This window comes from Strigops habroptila, chromosome 6 (genome assembly GCF_004027225.2).
Source record: "Strigops habroptila isolate Jane chromosome 6, bStrHab1.2.pri, whole genome shotgun sequence".
Lineage (NCBI taxonomy): Eukaryota > Metazoa > Chordata > Aves > Psittaciformes > Psittacidae > Strigops > Strigops habroptila.
In genome coordinates this window covers 6083469-6105305 of record NC_044282.2, presented here as the reverse complement: position 1 = coordinate 6105305, position 21837 = coordinate 6083469, and the positions used below count along the sequence as shown (strand labels likewise).

The 21837-nt window shown below is 39.2% G+C and overlaps 1 protein-coding gene across 1 annotated transcript in view; it reads left to right on the top strand.

Moving 5' to 3' along the window:
• The window catches only part of LAMA2 (laminin subunit alpha 2), a 369886-nt gene that overhangs the window by 266910 nt on the left and 81139 nt on the right, over positions 1 to 21837 (top strand). Inside the window, 5 exon segments of the mRNA XM_030489189.1 lie at positions 1689 to 1775; positions 2668 to 2861; positions 10748 to 10890; positions 13695 to 13793; positions 19081 to 19192. Of these exon segments, the coding sequence (XP_030345049.1) occupies positions 1689 to 1775; positions 2668 to 2861; positions 10748 to 10890; positions 13695 to 13793; positions 19081 to 19192 (635 nt within the window).

Genomic DNA, 21837 nt, shown 5'->3' with positions numbered 1-21837 from the left:
TTGTGCTGTCAAGAGAGGAGTCAGTTCTGAGCATGTCCAGAAACAGAACTTCTTGAGTTTTACAGAGCTTAACTCAGATGTCACTAGATGTCATGGATGGGATTTCTACTTCTGTTAGCTCTAGCCATCAATACCTGTGTAGTAAATGCAGGGACAGACAACTATAGATGTTAAAACTGAAGGAAACCACCATTGGAGAGAGGGCAGGGGAGGAGATATTTAAATATATGTCAAATTATGCCTGTCTGTGCATCTCCATTTTCCACTGCTGATAGAAGATGCTTGAATTTAGCACTTAGACTACATGCCTAACTATTAGATGGATAGGCCTAGGTGGGATAGATCCATTCCATAAAGCTAAAGAATTAGGTGGAAAATGAGCATATCACACCTTGGATTTGTTTGTTGTACAGCTTAGTGAAAGCTCTTCAAGATACTATTAAGGAAAAAAGATCTAACTACTTGCAGCTGTTTTATGGTAGTCAAGTGACCATAATCTGCATAAAATGCAGATAGGTGATGAGCTATCTTATTAGCTTATTATGTCATGCTTGGCATGCTGATATTTGTGAATGGTATAGTGCAATTTTATAGACTCATGGGATGGTTTGGGTTAGAAAGGACCTTCAGGTCATCTGGTTTCAACCCCACTGCCATGGGCAGGGACACCTCACACTAGACCATGTCGCCCAAGGCCCTGTCCAACTTGGCCTTGAACACTGCCAGGGATGGAGCATTTACCACTTCTTTGGGCAAGCTGTTGCATTGCCTCACCACCCCACAGTAAAGAATTTCTTCCTTATATCTAACCTGAACTTCCCCTGTTTAAGTTTGAACTCATTCCCCTTTGTCCTATTGCTACAGTCCCTGATGAAGAGTCCCTCTCTGCAGGCTAGTAGCTGTTATTTTTATTTGTTAGATTTTACAAAACTCCACTAAGATTTTAGATACTGTCTTCATACTCCTGCACAATCAGCTTCAAAGATGATGAGTTGAAAAAAAAAAAAAAGAGTTGTTCCTAGGGGTGTGGATCTGTTTTTATAGAGTTGAAAATGTGTTGAATAATGAGTTCATGAGTAACAGATCAATTTGTTTACATATTTTTGCAAAGGTGTAATTTTATATACTCATTCAAGCACTTGATTTAATGCTTTATAAGCAAGTTAGAGTAAGATGCTGATTGTAGTGTACCAAGAAGATCTGGGCTCACCGTTAGCCACCTCTGTGCTTTTCTGGTTCTTCTTCCACAAAGAGTTAAAAGAGTTTTTACAGTATTACACTATTTAGTTGTGTTTCTTTTCCCCTACCTACCCTTTTTGTTTGTTTTAACTGTCTGTGCAGGCACTTACTATACTAATATTCCAGGAACATGCTACTTTGCACAATTCCCATAGGTATAAACTGCAGTCACAAGTTATCCATCTATGTCATGGCTTAGTAAAAATCTAATGTCCTCTATGACTCCATTCCCTCTGATATGGCCCTGCTAGTGTTTGTCTAAGTTGTGCCAGTACCACAGCAAGGCATTCACAAAATTCTGAATAGAAAGAAGGGGTTTCCCACAGATGTTTCTAAACAGATAAAATACTGCCGTTTACACTGAGCGGAGTTTACCATGGGCCCTTCTGCACATCTGAGTGAAATGATGCAATAGAGTGGAAACAGTTTTTTATTTGCTTTTGTTTTAGTTTTAGCCCTTCTTGTGTTGCGGAAGGACCTAGTGATTACCGGTGTACTGCATGCCCACCTGGATATGAAGGCCAACATTGTGAAAGGTAGGATGAATGGAAAAAGAAAAAGAGGGACAATGAAAAGTGGGGAAGACATGGAGAGCAATGTCCTTCAATACTATAAGCATGTGTTTACTGATGTTTAAATACATGCCTTCGGATAAGTTACTTCCTCTTTATATGTTGTTAAAACTCAGCCATAATAGGCAATTTTTATGTACACCCACTGTAAATTGATAATCAGTGTTAATTATAACACAGATATTGTACTAGTCTTTCTGATTTGTGGGTTTGGTTTTTTTTTCCCCTTGGGCCTCAGAAGTTAAATTGAAAAATATGAAATTTATCTAAAATTAGATCCTATGCTTATAGTGTATCTTGATGTCACTCATACCCCTTGTTGTAGTGACTGTTGTGACCTCATGAGCATTGACTGTAAAAGACACTTACATGTAAACATATTAATGATGACATTCTACATTAATAATCTAAACAGCAGTTGTCCCATCCATAGCAACGCTGTGGGATTAAGCTTATCAAAATTAGCAAGTGTCTACTATGAGATTTCACTTCTGATGCATAACACAAGTGTCCAAAGGGGGGAAAAAAAAGGTCTATAGACCAAACATTGCTGATGTAGAAACTTTTCTGTCATGGTATAATAGCAGTTTAATTGAAAACTGCTAGGGATATGGAATCACTTTTGCATACTCCTTCCATCTAGACTGTTTAATGTCCTGGTTAAAAGCTATTACCACTTTGTTGGACAGTTTGTAGTATTTCTCCCTCTATGAATGCATAGTGAATCGTGAATGGTTTTTTAACAGTTCATGAATGAATGTTCATATACATTTTGTTTCCAATCTTGCCAATTATTCATTGTCATACACTATGCCGCTCAGTTGGCCAAACCTGGTTTTGTATTTGCGATGTCTAGATGTTCTTCTGGCTACATGGGAAATCCCCAAACTCCAGGAGGCTCCTGCCAGGAATGTGAGTGTGATCAATACGGTTCCCTGCCTGTCCCCTGTGACCCTGTCACTGGACAGTGCACTTGCAAGCCTGGATTCACAGGGTGGAAGTGTGCTGGCTGTGAACATCGGCATGCGCGTGATGGCATGAAATGCATTTGTACGTATAGTAATATCATTTTGGATACTTTTTGATTGTTTGTCATACTTCAGAAATTCAACCCTGCTTATGCATCAGTCAGTTCTGTGGGTTTCTTTGAAAATAGTTCTGCCAGGTTTCTTACTACTTCAGCATTCTGGTCCTTTTTTTTCCCCTCCCACAAGCCTTGGGATGTTAAGGAAACTCTTAATACTTTTTAATATGCTGACTGAAAATTCACAACAAAGCTCTGAAGGATTTCTTTTTGTGGGTTTTTGAAGTCTGTAGTTTTGCTAACAGTTGTCATTGCAGTTGTGACAATATTTGCTCTTAGTGCATTTTTTAGTGTTGTCCTAAATGTTTAACCAGTAATTGCAATGCTCTATGCCATGAGTCAGACAGAAAGTATTTACGAAGGTTTGCTTGGTCACATTGGTTCAGCAATCACCCATTGAGAATTTAAAAGACATGAGGAATGGCAGTACAATATGTCCAGGAAGAAAGAGCTTACTTTGTTTAAAATGGAAGACTATTAGCCTAAACACTGAGTTACATTTTAGAGTACTGGTATTGTTGCCCTGCCTTCAGTTTTGATATGTCCTAAGTGTCTTGTCTTTTATTATTGTTTGGAATTTTTTTCCATGAAATTGGATAGTTTGTTTTGAGCCCACAATCTCATTTCCCATTATATTGTATGCTTATGTCTAATCAAAAAAATACTAAGGTAGCAAAACCTTTCTAGAACACTTAGTCAATCCTGACTGAAATTAGGCATTTTCTTCTCTATCTCCTCCAGCTGAGTAGGAACTAGTTTTGTTGTGATTTTTTTTTTTTTTCCCCTCTTGACACCATCATTGTTCATTTTAAAGTAGAATAGAGGTAGGGATCCAGTAAATCCACATCATATAATATTTCTTAATCTGTGCATCTTTGAATATATTGGCAGGGCACAATGAACTGGTTTTAATGTTTTACCTAACTTTTATTTGTTATAGGAATTTAAGTGGAGCTGTTTAATTTGTGGGGGGAGGGACTATGTGAGGGACATGTAACATCAAGACAATTAGATACCAGAAAAGGTACAGATCTCCAATATTAAACTCAGGTAGTACTTTGCTGAAATAAATACACTTTGGGTTTCATTTCATGACCTGTAATCATGGGTTAAATCCTTAAGCATTACAGCTACAAAATTTTAAAATAAGGACTATTATCCAGAGTGGTATCTGAATGAAAATGACTTGGTTTTTTCAGCATCCTGAATACCTGTAACATTATTTCCAGTACTACCCAACATTTTCAATCTCAGGCACCACTTAGTATGCTTTTTATGGTCATTTACCTTATCAGTATCGTTGGATATCCAAGATAACAGAGCTTCTTCAGACAAAACAGCTTAAGTGCAAGTTATCATTTGTAATGGTGTTCCAACTTGTTAATCAGACTATTTCATTGTGCGGATAATAAGGTTAAAAATCCTCATTATGAATCGGAAAAGCTGTGTGCAGGCAAATCAAATTTTCCACATTTTTGCTTTAAAAGATGTGGTTCACTATAATCTCTGATTTAACTGCAACATACTCATGTGCCAGTGTCAGAATGTATCTACACTACCTGTAGTGGCACATTTACTTTAACTTGATAATCAATTTTCACCATAAAGACAGTCCTTTGCATGTGCAAAGATATTTCACTGTTAGGAATTTTTCTTTGACTCAATCTTGAGGGGGGAGGGAGGGGGAGGGAGGAGGAAAGGACCTTCAGCCATGCTGCAGTCAACAAACTTGCATCTTTATAAATTTAAATATTCAGTATTGGTAATAGGAGAAAATGATGTAATCAGATTCCTTTAATACCATGTTTTGGACACTTAAATATTGTACTCTGAGTAGACTGGTGCTTACAATGAGGGGGATTTTTTCACTGCTGCCACTCAGTTTTGCAGGAGAATACGGGAGCTCCTAGCCACTAATTCTGGCACAATCAAGGATTTCCCTTTAAAATAGGGAGCAGCTCCATGATGTCAGCCCTTCCAAATTCAGAACTAAGTACAGATGCTGATTCCATCAGAGGCAGATCTTGAAGAATCTGTGAAAAGAAGCATCTCCAACACAGTTCCTTAATTCAGCAGGAGCTGGAAGCTTCTTATCACAAGCCTTCACAGAGTGAAATGGAAAGAAAGATACTGTGTAACACCAGATCTGTGAAGTCCTGGACTAGCTTCTGCTATGTTCTGAGTTTAACAGAGGTTGTGAGCCCTTATGGCATAGCCATAAGAATTAAACTTAGCTCTGTGCTGGACAACTGGTCTCACACCAAATAATAAAAAAAAGCTTTCTTATGCCCCCCAAAACAGAACCCCAGAAGAGAGCTGAAAGCTTTAACTTCCTTGCCGCCTTTGTCTGTATGAGCTTAATAAGGGATGGACACCCCTACTTGGCCTAGAAGCTGATAAGCTATCAGTTGTTCTTCCCATTTTTGATGCATGAGGTCTTGTTGAGTTTAGACCCACACTCTAATGTCTTTCACCCAACTCAAGCACTATGTAAACCTAACTAGTACTGGTATGTATCAGAACCAGCAAATGAGGCTTTCTAAATAACAAAAATCAGAAATAAACCTGAGTTTGTACTTTAGACCATGATCTGGATCTGAATTTTTCCAGGTTTGGAGACATCTTGATCACACAAGCTCCCTGAACAAGCAGCAATGGCAAGGAAGTTAAAGCTTTCAGCTCTCTTCTGGGGTTCTGTTTTGGGGGGCGTAAGAAAGGTGTTTTTTTTTTATTATTTGGTGTGAGACCAGTGCCAAAATGGGAAAAATGGGGTAACAGCCAACAGATTAAACATAGAATCATGGAATAGTTAGGGTTGGAAAGGACGTTAAGATCATCTAGTTCCAACTCTCCTGCCATCAGCAGGGACACCTCGCACTAAACCATGTTGCCCAAGGCTCTGTCCAACCTGGCCAGGGGTGGAGTATTCGCAGCTTCCTTGGGCAACTCATTCCAGTGCCTCACCACCCTCACAGTAAAGAACTCCTTCCTTATATCTAATACAAACTTCCTCTATTTAAGTTTGAACCCATTCCCTCTTGTCCTACCACTACAGTCCCTAATGAAGTCCCAGCATCCTTGTAGGCCCCCTTCAGATACTGGAAGGCTGCTATGAGGTCTCCACGCAGCATTCTCTTCTCCAGGCTGAACAGCCCCAACTCTCTCAGCCTGTCTTCGTATGGGAGGTGCTCCAGCCCCCTTATCATCCTCGTGGCCCTCCTCTGGACTTGCTCCAACAGCTCCATGTCCTTTTTATGTTGAGGACACCAGAACTGTACACAGTACTCCAAGTGAGGTCTCACAAGAGCAGAGTAGAGGGGCAGGATCTCCTCCTTTGACCTGCTGGTCACGCTTCTTTTGATGCAGCCCAGGATATGGTTGGCTTTCTGGGCTGCAAGCACACACTGCAGGCTCATGTTAAGCTTCTCATCAACCAACACCCCCAAGTCCTTCTCTGCAGGGCTGCTCTGAATCTCTTCTCCGCCCAACCTGTAGCTGTGCCTGGGATTGCCCTGATCCAGGTGTAGGACTTGGTTTGGTTGAACTTCATAAGGTTGGCATTGGCCCACCTCACGCGCGTGTCCAGGTCCCTCTGGATGGCATCCCTTCCCTCCAGCGTATCAACTGAACCACACAGCTTGGTGTCCTCGGCAAACTTGCTGAGGGCGCACTCAATCCCACTGTCCATGTTGCTGACAAAGATGTTGAACAAGATCGGTCCCAACACCAATCCCTGAGGGACACCACTCATTACTGGTCTCCAATTGGACATTGAGCTGTTGACCACAACTCTTTGTGTGCAGCCATCCAGCCAGTTCTTTATCCAGTGAGTGGTCCATCTGTCAAATCCATGCCTCTCCGATTTAGAGACAACGATGTTGTGCGGGACAGTGTCGAACACTTTGCACAAGTCCAGGTAGATGACGTCTACTGCTTTGCCCCTATCCATCAGTTCTGTAGCCCCATCATAGAAGGCCACCAAATTGGTCAGGCAGGATTTCCCCTTAGTGAAGCCATGTTGGCTGTCACCAACCACCTCATTGTTTTTCATGTGCCTTAGCATGTTTTCCAGGAGAAACTGCTCCAAGATTTTGCCAGGCACAGAGGTGAGACTGACTGGTCTGTAGTTCCCTGGGTCTTCCATTTTCCCCTTCTTGAAAATGGGGGTTATATTGCCCTTTTTCCAGTCATCGGGAACTTCACCTGACTGCCATGATTTTTCAAATATGATGGACAGTGGCCTAGAAACTTCATTCACCAGCGCCTTCAGGACCTGTGGATGGATTTCATCAGGTCCCATGGACTTGTGCACATTCAGGTTCTTAAGATGATCTCAAACCTGACCCTCTCCTAGGGTGGGCCTAAGGTGTTCATTCTCAGAGTCTCTGCATCTGCCTTCCAAGACTTGGGCAGTGTGGTCAGAGCATTTGCCAGTGACGACTGAGGCAAAGAAGCTGTTGAGATCCTCAGCCTTCTCCAAATCCAGTGCGGTCAGTTCTCCTGATAGCTTCCAGAGAGGGCTCATGTTGTCCCTAAGCTTCTCTTTTATTTGCTACGTACCTATAGAAGCCTTTCCATTATCTTTCACATCCCTTGCCAGATTTAATTCTAGCTGGGCCTTAGCTTTCCTAACCTGGTCCCTAGCTTCCCGGACAACGTTCCTGTATTCTTCCTAGGCCGCCTGTCCTCGCTTCCACCTTTTATAAGCTTCTTTTCTCCCTCTAAGTTTTCTCAGCAGCTCCTTATCCATCCATGGAGGTCTCCTGGCCCTGCTGCTGCATTTCCTTCTAGTCAGGATGCAACACTCCTGAGCTTGGAGCAGGTGATCCTTGAATATCGACCAGCAGTCTTGGGCCCCCCTGCCCTCTAGGGCTATATCCCATGGAACCTTAGTAAGCAGGTTCCTGAAGAGGCCAAAGTCTGCTTTCTTGAAGTTTAGGGCAGTGAGCTTCCTGCGTGCCCTTCTCACTGTCCTGAGGATCTCAAACTCAACCATCTCATGATTGCTACAGCCAAGGCTGCCCTGGAGTGTCACATTCCTAACCAGCCCTTCCTGGTTGGTGAGCACAAGGTCAAGCATGGCACCTCTCCTTGTTGGCTCCTCTATTACTTACAAGTGGAAGTTGTCTTCCACACAATCGAGGAACCTCCTGGATTGCTTGTGCCGGGCTGTACTGTCCCTCCAGCAGGTATCGGGATGGTTGAAGTCCCCCATGAAGACAAGGGCCTGCAAGCCTAGCAATAGGTCAACACTGTTGTGAAGCAACAGGAAACTAATGCTGAAGAGTCACTGGCTTTCACAGGATACCACCTCATATCAGAGATTGCATAGTTGCCCTTAGGCCAATAATTACCTAGTCATAACACAGTATCCTGAATCTTAACAGCAATAAATATATTAAAGCAAAATTGTGTTAGATAATCACACAATTGGAGGAACACATGTGGCTCAGATACGTGATTCCTTTATTATACATTATGTCCTTCTTGTAAGATGGAAGAAGTGGTTAGATATCCATATAGTCTTTTATTACTTGTGTAATTATTTAAAAAAAGTATTTCTTCAGCATGCATACTTTGGAGATGCTTCTCACAAGAGGTAAGTCAAAATCCTCGCAGGACTTATTGTTCATGGGAAGGTGTGGTGTAAATGGAAAATGCAGTAATTTGCATGAATTGCTTGCTGGACTATTGTAGTATTGACTGCATGATTTGCCTCTTACATGCTTGGACTGCTGTAATGATCTGAATTTAGTGCTGCATTTGTTGATTTAGACACAAATTTATCCTGGCAGTTTTATAGATAGACACAGAAGTGTTTAGTCTTGCAAAATATAATCATGCTCTTGAAATATTTCCCGTAGCTACAGTACATTTCAGACTGTATATTAGAGAAGCTTAGTTCTGTCCCATCTACTGAACTGTAGTCCTTACTTAATGTAGTTCCTCTTTCCAACCTGATTATCGTGGAAGATGTGTTAATTTATACTGAATGCTCACTTACCAATTGTGTACTCACTAAGAATACTTCGTCTCTTCAGAAGCTGTTCATTTTTTTCTTACTGGTGTGAACTGAGTTCGTCTTTGACACATAGCAAATTTTTAGCCACTGTGACGATTTTGAGTGTGAATAGATTTAGTTTGTTTCCTAAGTGAAATAATGTATCAGAAAAAAAACAACCAAACAAAAACAAACAAGCAAACAAAAAAACCTTTTCAGGCCCAAGATCACTTATTTGCATCCTTCAAAATGTCAGGTCTACCTACCTTCCTGACCAGCTACAGAACAGGTGTTTATTATATAAAATGTTCAGTTAGCTGTAAAACTTGCTTTTCCTGTAAGTCTCTTGGAATTCTAAAAGAAAACACACAGATGACAAGAGCTGGGATGGCAATAAGCTTTCTTTAATTTCATGTAGAAACATAACTCAGAATGTATCATGCTCACAGTTAACAACTCCAGAGAAGTTCCCGTGCAGTTCAGCTTATGTAACAAAATAGTGTGAAACAGGAGGAAGAAGTCTGCAAATGGAAGCAACGAAAATGCAAAAGAAAGTCTTAAAATAACAGCATCTAGCTTTCTGTACCCACCTCTGACTGTACTAATCCAGCATATATCTTGTCTCCTTTTCAATCATCACATGAGTTTCATGGTGTATTAAACTAGTATTCATTATTCTTTTCTCTGTATTTGACTCAACTCCTCGTTATACGGATCAGCCAACCTACAGAATAAGAACGTTTAGATAGCTGTGAAAAATTTTAAGAGGAGAAAAGATTTAATCTACATGAAAAATAGATTTCAGGGAAAAAAATTCTTCTCTGTTGAAAATTACTTCTCTTTTTCTACAGAAGCACACACATTGTTTAGTGGCTTTTTTAGCCATTGAACAGCCTAGGAGTGTAGCTGAAATAAATAATTACATATTTGTAAAATTTTAGGTACAACCCTTCATGTCTCAACATCACCAGTGAATTCATTGTTTCACAGTTTGTGCCATCTCCTGAGATATTGTTTAGGTTTGCCAGTTCTCTTTAGCATCTTTATGCAGGGAAACAAAGGCATTCCCACACCTCTGTTCCAAAGGACAAAGAATTTTCCTATCTGCAGCATAAATGATACAAAACTTTAAGGTTACGAGAGTTTCTCGTGATAGTTAATAGACATCAAGGAGGGGGCGGGCGGGGGGGTGCAAACTCCTTTTGGTGTATGCAGCATGCACCAGTATTTTTCATGCTAAAGAGTATTTGCAAGAAAGGAAGCATACATGAAAAACTTACACAGTGCTTAGTGAAAGGAGGTAGGGAAAAGCATTTCTTAAAAGAAAACTATCATTATTTTTACCTGGACTCTTTCTGCTGTCTGCATTAGAAGATTAACATGCTTGGCCATGCTGTTATATGACTATAAAGTATGTAAATTGTAAGATTTCTTTAGTATTTTCTTATGTTCAAATCCACAACCATACTACACTTCATAAAGTGCTCCTTAGATTTTCTGCATTACCTGTCCACTTTTCTAAAACTTCATCCAAATTGCTTGTCTAATTCAGGATTTTGTATTAGCTAGTCCATAATGGACAATGTTAACTGTTTCCTCTTTTTGTGAGGTAAGACTACCAATTTTACTCTTCATATTTTATATTAAACTGTCACATTACCAAGTCTTAGGCAATAAGTCCTGTTCCCTAATTGTTGTTTCCATTTTTTCTCACACTGTGCTTTTGGGGTAAACTGCCTGAAATTAGCGTTACCACTCACAGAATTTTATGTGTGCCATATAATTTCTAACTCAAACATATGTCTTAAACATTTAGCAGGAATAAATAAGCTTTGCTGTTCTTCCCGCCAGCTTGTGATGATGAATGCACAGGACTCCTTCTCAATGACCTGGATCGACTAAACCAGATGATCCTGAGTGTTAATCTTAGTGGTCCACTGCCTGCTCCGTATAAAATGTTGCATGGTTTTGAGAACATGACACAGGAATTAAAGGTATGATCACAGTATTTACATACACAAATAACAGGATTTCAGTACAACCGTATCATAGAATACCAGTTTGGAAGGGGACCTCAAGGACCATCTGATCCAAACTTTATTGACAAAAGCACTGTATAGACAAAATATCCCAGTACCCTGTCCAGTGAAATTTTAAAAGTGTCCATCACTGGGGAGTCCACCACTTCCCTGGGAAGATTATTCCAATGACTGATTGTTCTCATTGTGAAAAATTTTCCTCTTGTGTCCTGTTGGAATCTCCCTGGGAGTAACTTGTACTTATTACCCTCGTCTCTTCCATGTGACTCCTTGTAAAAAGGGAGTCTCCATCTTCTTTGTAGACACCCTTTAAATACTAGAACATGGTGATGAGGTCTGCCGTAAGCCCTCTTCTCAAGGATGAAAGTTCCTCAGGCTTTCCTCATATGGCTTCCCATTCCGTGGATCATCTTTGTGGTCCATCTCTGGACCCTCTCCATCCTGTCCACATCTTTTTCGTATAGTGAGGACCAAAACTGAATAGAGGATTCTGGGTGTGGCCTGACAAGCACTGAGTATAGTGGGATAATGATTTTATCTCTGCTGGTGATGCCCTTGCTGATGTAACCCAGCATCCTGTTGGTTTGCTGCAGCTGCACACTGTTCACTCATATTGAGCTTGTTGTCCACCAGGACCTCCAGGTCCCTTTCCACAGAGCTGCTCCCCAGCCAGGTAAATCTCAGCCTGTGCTGCACTCCTGGATTATGTTTTCCCCGTTGCAAGACCTTACACTTGTCCATGTTGAACTTCGTAAGGCCCTTGTTACCCCACTCTTCCAGCCTACCCAGGTCTTCCTGCAGGGTGGCTCTCCCTTCCAAAGTGACCACTTTCCCCCTCAGTTTGGTATCATCAGCAAACTTGGTCAGGGTACACTTGATCTCATCTTCCAGATCACTTATGAAGACACTAAATAGCATTGGGCCCAATATCAATCCCTGGGGGACCCCACTAATGACAGGTCACCAGTTTGAAAAGGAGCTATTTACCACCATCCTCTGGGTGCAACCAGTCAGCCAGTTCCCCACCCACCACACAGGCCACTTGTCTAGACTGTAACGTGTCAGTTTCTCTAAGAGAAGGCTGTGGGAAACAGTATCAAAAGCCTTGGAGAAATCCTATAGACAATGTCCACTGTTCACCCCACATCAACCGAGAAGGTTCTTTTGTCATAGAAGGCGATAAGGTTTGTCAAGCATGATTTGCCACTGGTGGATCTGTGCTGGCTTTTCCCAATCACGTACTTCATTTGAGTTGTGACAGACCCAGGAGGTTTCATTCCATAATTTTCCGAGGGACTGAGGTAAGATTGATAGGCCTATAATTTCCTGGATCCTCCTTTGAGCCCTTCTTGTAGATGGGAGTGACATTAGCTTTCTTGAGTGTTCTAGTACATTCCCTGATCTCCAGTACACCTCAAGGATTATGGAGAGTGGCCTTACAATAACACTGTCCAGTTCTCTAACACCCTCAGGTGGATATTGTCAGGGCCCATCAATCTGCAGGAGTCAAGCTCCGGCAATAGTTCATACACCAACTCTTCCTTCACTGATGGTGGGTCTGTGTTTGCATCAGCCTGGATTTTTGTTCCCAAGGCTTGGGGTGCAGCAGTGCTGGTAAAAACTGAGGTGAAGAATGTGTTGAGAACCTCTGCTTTGTCAGTGTTGTTGATGACTAATCACCTCTCCCATTTGACAGCAGGCCAACCTTTTCCTTCTATTTCTGCTTGTTGTTTATGTACCTGAAGAATCCTTTCTTGTAGTTTTTGACATCTCTGGCTTATTTCAATTTGAGTTGAACTTTTGCTTTTCTAACTGCATCTCTGCATACCCTGGCAATGCCCCTTTAGTTCTCAATGGGTGTTTGTCGGTTTTTCCATCTCTGGTACACTTCACTTTTGGTTTTAAGCAGGCTCAGAAGTTCACAATTTATCCAAGGGGGTGTCTTGCTCCATCTGCTTCCATTACCTTTAAAGTGGATGAACTGGTTTTGTGCTTCCAAGAGAGTGTTCTTAAAAATCTCCCAGTACTCACTAGCTCCTTTATCCTCCATGAAAGCTTCACATGAAATCCCTCCCAGCTGAGCTCTAAGGAAGCTGAAGTTTGTTCTTCTAAAATCTAAAACCTTTGTCTTAGTACTAACCTTCAGCATGCTCAGCAGGATCCCAAACTCTACCATATCGTGATCACTGCAGCCAAGGCTATCACTAACCTAGATATTACAAAGCAGGTTTTCTTGGTTTGTGACTAGAAAGTCCAGCAGTGCCTCATTCCTGGTACTTGAATCTGTTCAAACATTCAGCCATAAATAGGTTCAGGGAAGAATTAAAATTCAAGATCTAATTACTTCAGACTTGCTTTGGTTGTTACGTAGTTATTACTGTTATTCATTTCATCTTATTTTAATAATGAAAACTTGCAGCAGTAATTCACATACATATGTGCAAGGAATTACACTGCAGGCACAGAAAAAGTGATGTTGCATACAAATAAAATGGTGTTCATGCTGGTGATCCATAAAGTGGTTGTATGTTTTATATACTATATGTTCCCTACCACACTTAATAGGTTCTTCACTAAACTATGTAAAGCTGTCAAGATTCCTGGCAAAAGTATGTTGGATGGATGCAACAAAAGAGATGATGGCAAAAGGGAGTTGCATACTGTAATGAATGGGAAATTTTTGGTGCTTCTCTGCAATATTTGGAAGCACTGAGATCCATTAAGTACAGATTTTCACTCTCCCTCCTCTTCCCCAACAGCATTTGCTTTCACCTCAGAAAGCTCCAGAGAGATTTCTTCAGCTAGCACAAGAAAATCTGGATACCCTGGTGACAGAAATGGATGAACTACTGACAAGAGTAAGTCTATGATCACGTTGGGGTCTGTAGGTTTGGTTAAGGCTGCATAATGACAGAAATCTTCTGCATATGAATTAAACATGAATGAATAGATGAATTATAAGATGCTTCTCAGTCTCAGTGTTCGAAATGGCAGCAAGTCCTCCAACAACCTTTTTTTGTGGGCCAATACATTGAGATATATTTTCTGCAAAACTTTATAATAATTTCAGCAAACTTTCTAATGCTCATACAAAGCACCCAAAAATGAGCACATTTGGAAAAGCTGACACTAAAGGAAAGAGAATTCTTGATAATAGCATTTAAGGGCTTTTCCGTGGCTTCAACTACAGGTTAAAACAGCTACAAACCTAATGGCAATAAAAGCATGGGGTTACCACACATTTTCTCACATGTCTGGAGTTGTTTTGTTGGTTTTTTTGAGTGGCTGAGGTTTTCAGAAGCTGAACTGCCTGGTTTCCTTCCTTTTTTTTCTGAACATTAGTACTGTCTCTGGTAAGGTTACCTGCTTTCTGCAGCAGCAACATACTCTCATTGTATTCCCTTTCAAACCTCCTAAGTCTGACTGCCTTGACATCTCAGCCTGTTTCTTTTTTAATATTGCCTGTTGCAATACAAGTAGCCTGGCTTCACTCACAGTTACTTGGTGCCCAAGCATCTCAAGCACATTATAGGAAAAATTTTGCTGTTTTGCAGTTTCATTTTCCATTTTGGGTTATCTGTTGTGTTGGCATATTTCTCCAGGAGCTGTAGATCAAATGGTAGCCTAGCCTGAGCCACTTGTTTTAAAGAAATTTTATGGCAAGGCAATGGTATTCCTGGTATAACTCATTACAAGTCAATGAATGAGTTGAAATGAGGACAGTATCTAAAGGAAAAATTCAAATATATGCACAAAGTGTGTGAGTTTAGTTAAATATGTGTTCTATATTTCATTTGCAAGGGTAGTGAGAGTCTTCTTGATTTCAATCGATGTGCTATTTACTCTTTTTATTAGGAAAGTTTTATTTCAATATAGACCTTATTTAGATCGGTAAAAGACATTGTCTAAGAAAATAATATAAATTGTGCCACCTAGTGGAGAAAAAAATAGGGAAGTGGACCAGCCACAATAAAAATACAGCTGTCCAAAACATATGAAGGACAAGCAAAAATCATATTCAGGAGTTGTGCTTTCCTGCGCTGAAACAGCCAAATAAGCAAGATATGGATTACTTTACTGACGAATATACGCCTAAGAGAATTTACCTAAACCCCATACAGTTTTAGCATCATGTCTTAAAACTGTTCATATTTTACAGAACTAAAATTCTCAGAGAAACTGGTTTGTTTGTGTGCATTATATGCAATTTTGAAAAAACTATTAAGTCATGGGCAGTGGTTAAGAAAGTGTGTTTGCATATGTATGCACGTATGTGTATGTTTACACACACACGCAGCATAGGTATTTATCTATATATACTCTCATTGTGAGTGTAAAGAAAATTTGGTTTTTCACTTCTGGTTTGTTTGGGGTTTTTTTTAATTTTATTTTTTTATTTTTTTTTCTTCCAGAAATAACTACGGTAGTTTTATGTCTAGGTGGATTTTTAACTTATGACAGCCTTAAAAAGCAGGGAAGATTATTTTTCTTGTATTAAGATTTTTCAACTTTAGGCTAAGACAGGTGAGGTTTTTTTATCCTTTGCATAGTTTCTCCTTTTAGTATCCTTTTCCAATTGCCACCACCACCACCAAAAATTAAATAAATTGACATGTCCTAAAATAACGTTGCAAATTCTGACCTTCTGTAGACTAGTCTTGGAAGGAAAAGTATTGAAGGTGTGATTTTAGAGGAGGTAGTGTGGTGGCCAGATTATCATTGCTTCTCTTTCTGCAGTTTTCTGTTGTTGCAATGAGTCAGTAGCCTTATGATCTCCAGTTATCCTTACAAAGAGTTGTTAACTGGATTGCAGTTGGGTTTTTTAATTTGAGGACTGGCAACTGATGGCAAGTCCTACCCTTCTCTTTCTGTGTTTGTAAATAGAAATAATGTCCCAAAAAGAAGAGTGGGACCTGAAGTAGTGTGTTCAAGTCTCATTTCCAAATGAAGATATAGCTAATAACCACATAATGGCTAACACTTGGAGTGCATGGTACAACCATAGATAGCAAAGTTTTTTCCTGTATCATCTGATTTGCAGGCTCACTACATTTTTGAAGTGAAACCAGTAGTAATGACAAAAAAGGTTGATGAGGATTGGTGAGGAGTCTATTTCCATGAAAAAATAAAAAAATTCTACCCATTTTAAGATTAAATGTAGAAGACAATAGTATTTAGTCAGTACAAAACCTTTGAGGTTTTTGATTTCTTATGGGTGGTGTCTTTTCAACCAGTGATCTCTTACATCAGTGCAGCACTCCTTTTTCTTTTTTTTTCCATCATATTCTTTTCTTCATTCACTTGGCCATACAGAAGGACCTCACATCTTTCTCACACTCATTATGTTTACATGTTTGCATGCACATTCCCACATCTATGATCCTAGGCAGAATTCAGACTCTTCAGTTCCTCTCAGTTGACTATTTTTAGTCAAAAGCCCCTCTTCACTTGTAATTAGGTACCTTCAAGAAAGACACAGATCAGAATCACACCTCTTGATTGAAAAGCTTCTTTTGATTTTGTAAACTTTTTCATTTTTCTCATACCACTGAATTTCTCAGTCTCAAAAATTTCTGGAAGTAGTAGCAGAGGCAACTTATTTTGCAATAGTTTGAAGCATTTGGAGGGAGAGCCAAGAACTTCCATCTGTAGAATGAGGTCTGTGTTTACTGCTCCTTCTGTGGTCTGCAGCTCAAGAGCTGGAGAAGTTCCTTTAGGGCTTCCCTCCAGATGCCATCCAGAGGAGTTTCTTATGGCTTGATTAAGACTTCAGACTAACACGCAAACAAAACCAAAACAAAAACACGTGTGCAATTTCTAATACTTGCTAATAGCTTAAGTTGCTAAGTGGCTAATAGTCTTCAGACTGGGACAAGGGCTTCCCTGGAACCTTCATCAGTAAGTACAATCTGTGAACATCATCAAAGCAGGCTCACTGATCTCAGATAATTTCTTTACTAGATTTCCACTGTAGGGGTCTCCTTTATGCCAGAAAGTCTTATTTGTGTATCATTCCAAATCCTTACTCTGGGTCCAGTCTGCCTGACCCTTAGTGCTCCCACAGGAAAAAGTTTGTTATGCCTGTTTAAACTGTTAGGAGACGCTGAAGATTGACCTTATAGAAATGGCAAAAATGTAATAAAATGAATATACAGAAAATGAATAGGACTTTATTAACAAATGGAAATATTTAATTAGCCATGAAATCACTAGGTACACTGTGAAGGATGTTTCCATTTAATTTGGTTTATGAAGTTAAAGCTAGACCAGATAATGAAGCAAAAGGATATTTTTCAGCAAAGCAAATTATGGCAAAATACAGAAAGCCTTCAGTTGAGCTGAATGGGATTTAAGTACTAAAAAGATCTGTCACTGAGAGGATGTGAAAACTGTTCAATCACAGATAAATGTGCACGAAAACATAGTGCATGGCATTCAGTCATAAATATTGAGAGGTTAAAGTGGCCAATTGGAATTAACATGAACATGGAAAAGTAATCAAAAGCAAGAAAAGTATATGTAAGTTAAAAATCACCATTTGTAGTAAAAGACTTAAAAATATTATAGAATATAACAAAAGTGAATGTGAAAATTCCAAGCAAACAAAACCCAAAGAATAAAAGGCTGATTGTGGAGGATTTGACAATAAGTATTAAAGTAGTTCTCAATTACATGAAGAATGAAATGACATCAGGAACGCCAAGCTGAGTTAGAGCAGTGGTTCATCAAGACCATTCTGTATTTTTTTCCTTTTTCCTATCTCAATTGCTTCTTATAGCTCACTGTGATAATATTTTCATTCTGTGTCCAGGCAGGTAAAGGGGTTTTGTAGATCTTAGAGGATGTAACCAATAGCATGATTAAAAATGTAATTTTGTGAAAAGAGTGTTCTTCTACTGATACAGGGATGAAATAGAACCAACTCTCCCCAGTCAGTATGAGTTCCTAATTCTTCCTGTATAATTCTATTTACCTGAACCATTTTCATATAAATTATTTTCAGAGCAACTACTCTGAAGTAGACCAGAACTGCAACTGGTATGAGAATGGTAGGGATTTCATTTCAGAAACCCAGCTGTCCTGATGTATCTGGAGGGCTCCCACTTAGAAGCTAATCAGGCAAAAAGAAATGTGTTAAAGTAATACTATTTCTCTTTGACTATTATTGAAAAGTGGGGGGGGGTGAGGAGGGTGGGTTGTAACTGAGAAAACAGTTTGTACAGCTCATGTCAGTGAAAACCTAAGCTCATTTTGAGTTATTGACCTTCTAGCCATTTCCAAGAGACTGGAAAGCTCATAACACCTTGATTTAAGACGTTTCTTGGGAATGCAATTCCCAAAGAGAAAAATGAGGTTTTTTGCTTTACAGATACGGTTTGACAAGCTTTGTTGCTTGAAATGGTCAGCTTCTTTTTAATAAAAATGGGTTCATTTTGTAAATAGGGGCCTTGAGAGCTAAGTAAAATGTATTAAGGTGATTCCTTTCTTCAGCACGTTTTTCAGGTCTGCAGCAGATGTCTGTCTTCATGCTGCTGCTGCTGCTATTCAATATAATTATAAAGCATTTAGTTACACAAAGCTAAAATGTTACTGGGCACCCCAATATGTTATAAACAAACAAATTCAAGCATTAGAGCTGAAAAAAACAACTTTTTTTTCCTTGGGTTAATTAATATATTGATTTAAAATTCTTCTTGCTAGTTGTTGTGAACTGTCTCTGAGAACACCTCTGAGGAGGAAGCAAAGAGGTCATGATATCTGCTGCACTTTGTCAATTGAAAAGTGCACGGTTGTGAAACTATGGGAAATATTCCCTGAAGAATCTATTAAAAGGTTCCAAACAATGTTTCTTTAAGCAAATTCAGTAAATAGTTTCATCCTGTCTCTCTTTGTGTGCTGTTGCACACAACTAGGGTTTCTAAGAACCTAAAATAAAGCCTTCCAATTTCCATTTAAAGGAAAAGGTAATAAAATTTAATTGTGTACTTGAACAGAGCATGTCATTTCCCATGCATCTGATCAATAATTCATTGATTGCTTTTTGCCTGCGGGAAGTTTTGTACATAGATTCAGCCAGTAGGAATATCATATAGTGCATCCTTGTCCTGTTTATTAATTATAGTTTTCCTAAATTTGGATCACTAGGCCACCAAGGTGACAGCAGATGGTGAGCAAACCAGGCAGGATGCTGAGAGGACTAACGACAGAGCAAAATCTCTTGGACAGTTCGTCAGAGGCATTCTCCAAGCTGCTGAAGGTACTGGAAAAAGAAAAATGTGCCATTTATTTCTCAAGAAAACTGAAGGATGGTAAGGAATAGGGTCTGGGAGACAGTGAGGAAGAGTTTATTCACTGAGAAATGTCATGTGCTTTAAATGTTGAGTGAGGAAAATATGGTCAACTATCTTCAGACTTTTTCCAATCTACAGATGCAGTTTATGTAAACAGTGTACTGATATTTATGCAAAAAGACTAGCAGAATACTGAGCATGTTCCTTCAGGATTTTTGCAGTTATTTGGAGAAAAGCTCTTATGATTAAGTAACTAACAGGGCTTAGCTTTTGTTTATTTTTAAAGCAGTTAAAACCGTGTATTGGTAAAAGAGCTTGATGTAATTTTAGCACTTGGTACATTAACGCTTCATCTTAATTCTCCAAAATGACTTCAGAAATACATTACTACTTACTGTTAATGAACATCTGCTGCTTGGAATTTGCATGTGACTCCTAACCCTACCTAAGTAGTGGCAGGAAGCCAACTCTCTCTCTTCCACAATGCAGTAAAGACAAGCAAAAGTATTGTAGATGGCTTCGAGTAGCAAGACCTATATATTGCATGAAGCTATTACCTAAGATAATGGCTTAAAAGTATGAAAATGATTGGCAATCACAGGCAATTTTTTTACTTGAAAAATACTGATCTCTTCTTTCTTCCTCAGAAATCCCACCACAGTACTGATTTCAGTAGCTGTGCTTCTGAAGGCCCATTTCATTGAAAGAGAAAGCTTCCACTTTTGTCTGAGTGCTGTAAAATACATTTTATATTGCCTTTCTTGTAACACATCCCCATACATGCCCTGTAGCTGAACTGAACAGCAATTTAGGATATCTTTAGGATGTGCAACTTTGACATGAAATAAATGTGGGAAAAGCAACAAGAAAAAGTAAGCAAGTTTTCAAGATTATTTCTTTTTTTTTTTTTTTTTAGCAAAAGACCAGGTTCCTCATATTTCAGGATGAATTTGGAATGACAAGGGAATGACTTGGAATAAACCAAGATTTTGCTCCACAAAGTTAATACCCCAAAAAAAGTGTCCTCCAGTAGGTTTAGCAATAGGAAGTACAGAGTTAGAAGACATTGAGGGGGTGAAATAAATTTATACAACATCGTAGAAGTAGACAAAAGACTTTAAAATCAATGTGTTTGCCTAATGGCCAAGTTAACATTTTAAGAATAGATGAAATGCAGGAGCACAGGACTGAAAGATACCTTCTGGGTTGCTGCATCCACTCCCCTGCTATCACAAGCATTCTAACCTTCATCTTCAAAGTAGTTTCCACAAATATACACAATCTGAACAGGAGGCAGTTTCAGACCTCCTCATAACTAAAGTCCTCATTTCTAGCTAAACATATTTAGTTTATCATCATGTGTTCTTTTGGCAACCTTATTCTTTAGTTGAAACAGATTATTTTTCCTCTCCTTAGTGCTTCCACTCCTTCCCCCACCCCAACTATGTTCATAGAGAGTAATCATATTCCACTTCAGCCCCTTATTTTTTTGACTAAAACACCTCAAAGCATATTTTCTCAAGTCTCCTGATCACCTTCCTATAATTTCCTTTTCCCTCTTTAAAATTCGGTTCTTCTTTCCTGAGCAGAGATAACAAGCACTGAAATGAGGTTACTTCAGTGTCTTGCACTTGAGTAGCAGTAAAACCTACCTGTGCCAGCTCTCTGAATACGTTCTTGGATAGCATTTCTTGTTTTTTCACAGCTGTTTTTCACAGGGTGCCATTGGACATTCTTATTATAGCTATATTCTTCTCACTAATACCTTATGTCTAACTGGAAAACCCATTGTTTGCAGCTGAAATTTGTATTGTTATTTAGTTCACAACTTAATATTTTCTACTACTGAATCTCATTCCAGTCCGATTACTTCAGTTTTTGAAGGTCACCCAGTTTGTTCTGCATAGCATTCCAGTCTTTCTCTACTATGACTGTCTTACAACTTTTCCTCCTAAGCGTATTTTATCATTAAACTTCCTTTTTTTTTTTCCCCCAGAATTATGATTTGCTATTAAACTGTATAGTCTGACATGTACTACCTTTAAGGAAAACAAAACAAAACAAAACAAAAAACTAAACAAAACAAAAACAAACAAACAGACAAACCCCACATTCATTTATTCCACATCTTGTTTTCCAGTTACTTCCAAAGCAAGTTTTCAAGCTGTAGTGGAATTCCCATTTCTTCAAAACAGGCAGTATATTTGCTTGTTGTCAGTCAAACGGTCTTCCTTCTGGATTTGTAATGTCATGCACCAAATCTTTCAAGTTTCTAAAATGGCAGTTCTTTGGCCATTCTAGCTTGAGTTCTTCAAAATGTTTTTCCTCTGGTTGTGATAATTTCTGTATCCTTATTTCTGATTAACATCCTCAGTTGTCTTCTTGTTCAAGATCACCGCCTTTCAAAAACTGAGGATAAACTGTCACCTTATGTTGGAGCCATTCCTAGATTATTTTAAACTTTGATGGCATTTTAACTGCATATTGGCCCTATAGCTTCTTTGCCTCTGCTCTTTTTGACCTATGAGATGTTGCTAGATTGTTCCTTAAAGACGTTATGTCCACTCATGATGTTCTGATTGAGATGACCAACCAGCTGGCAGGTATTCTT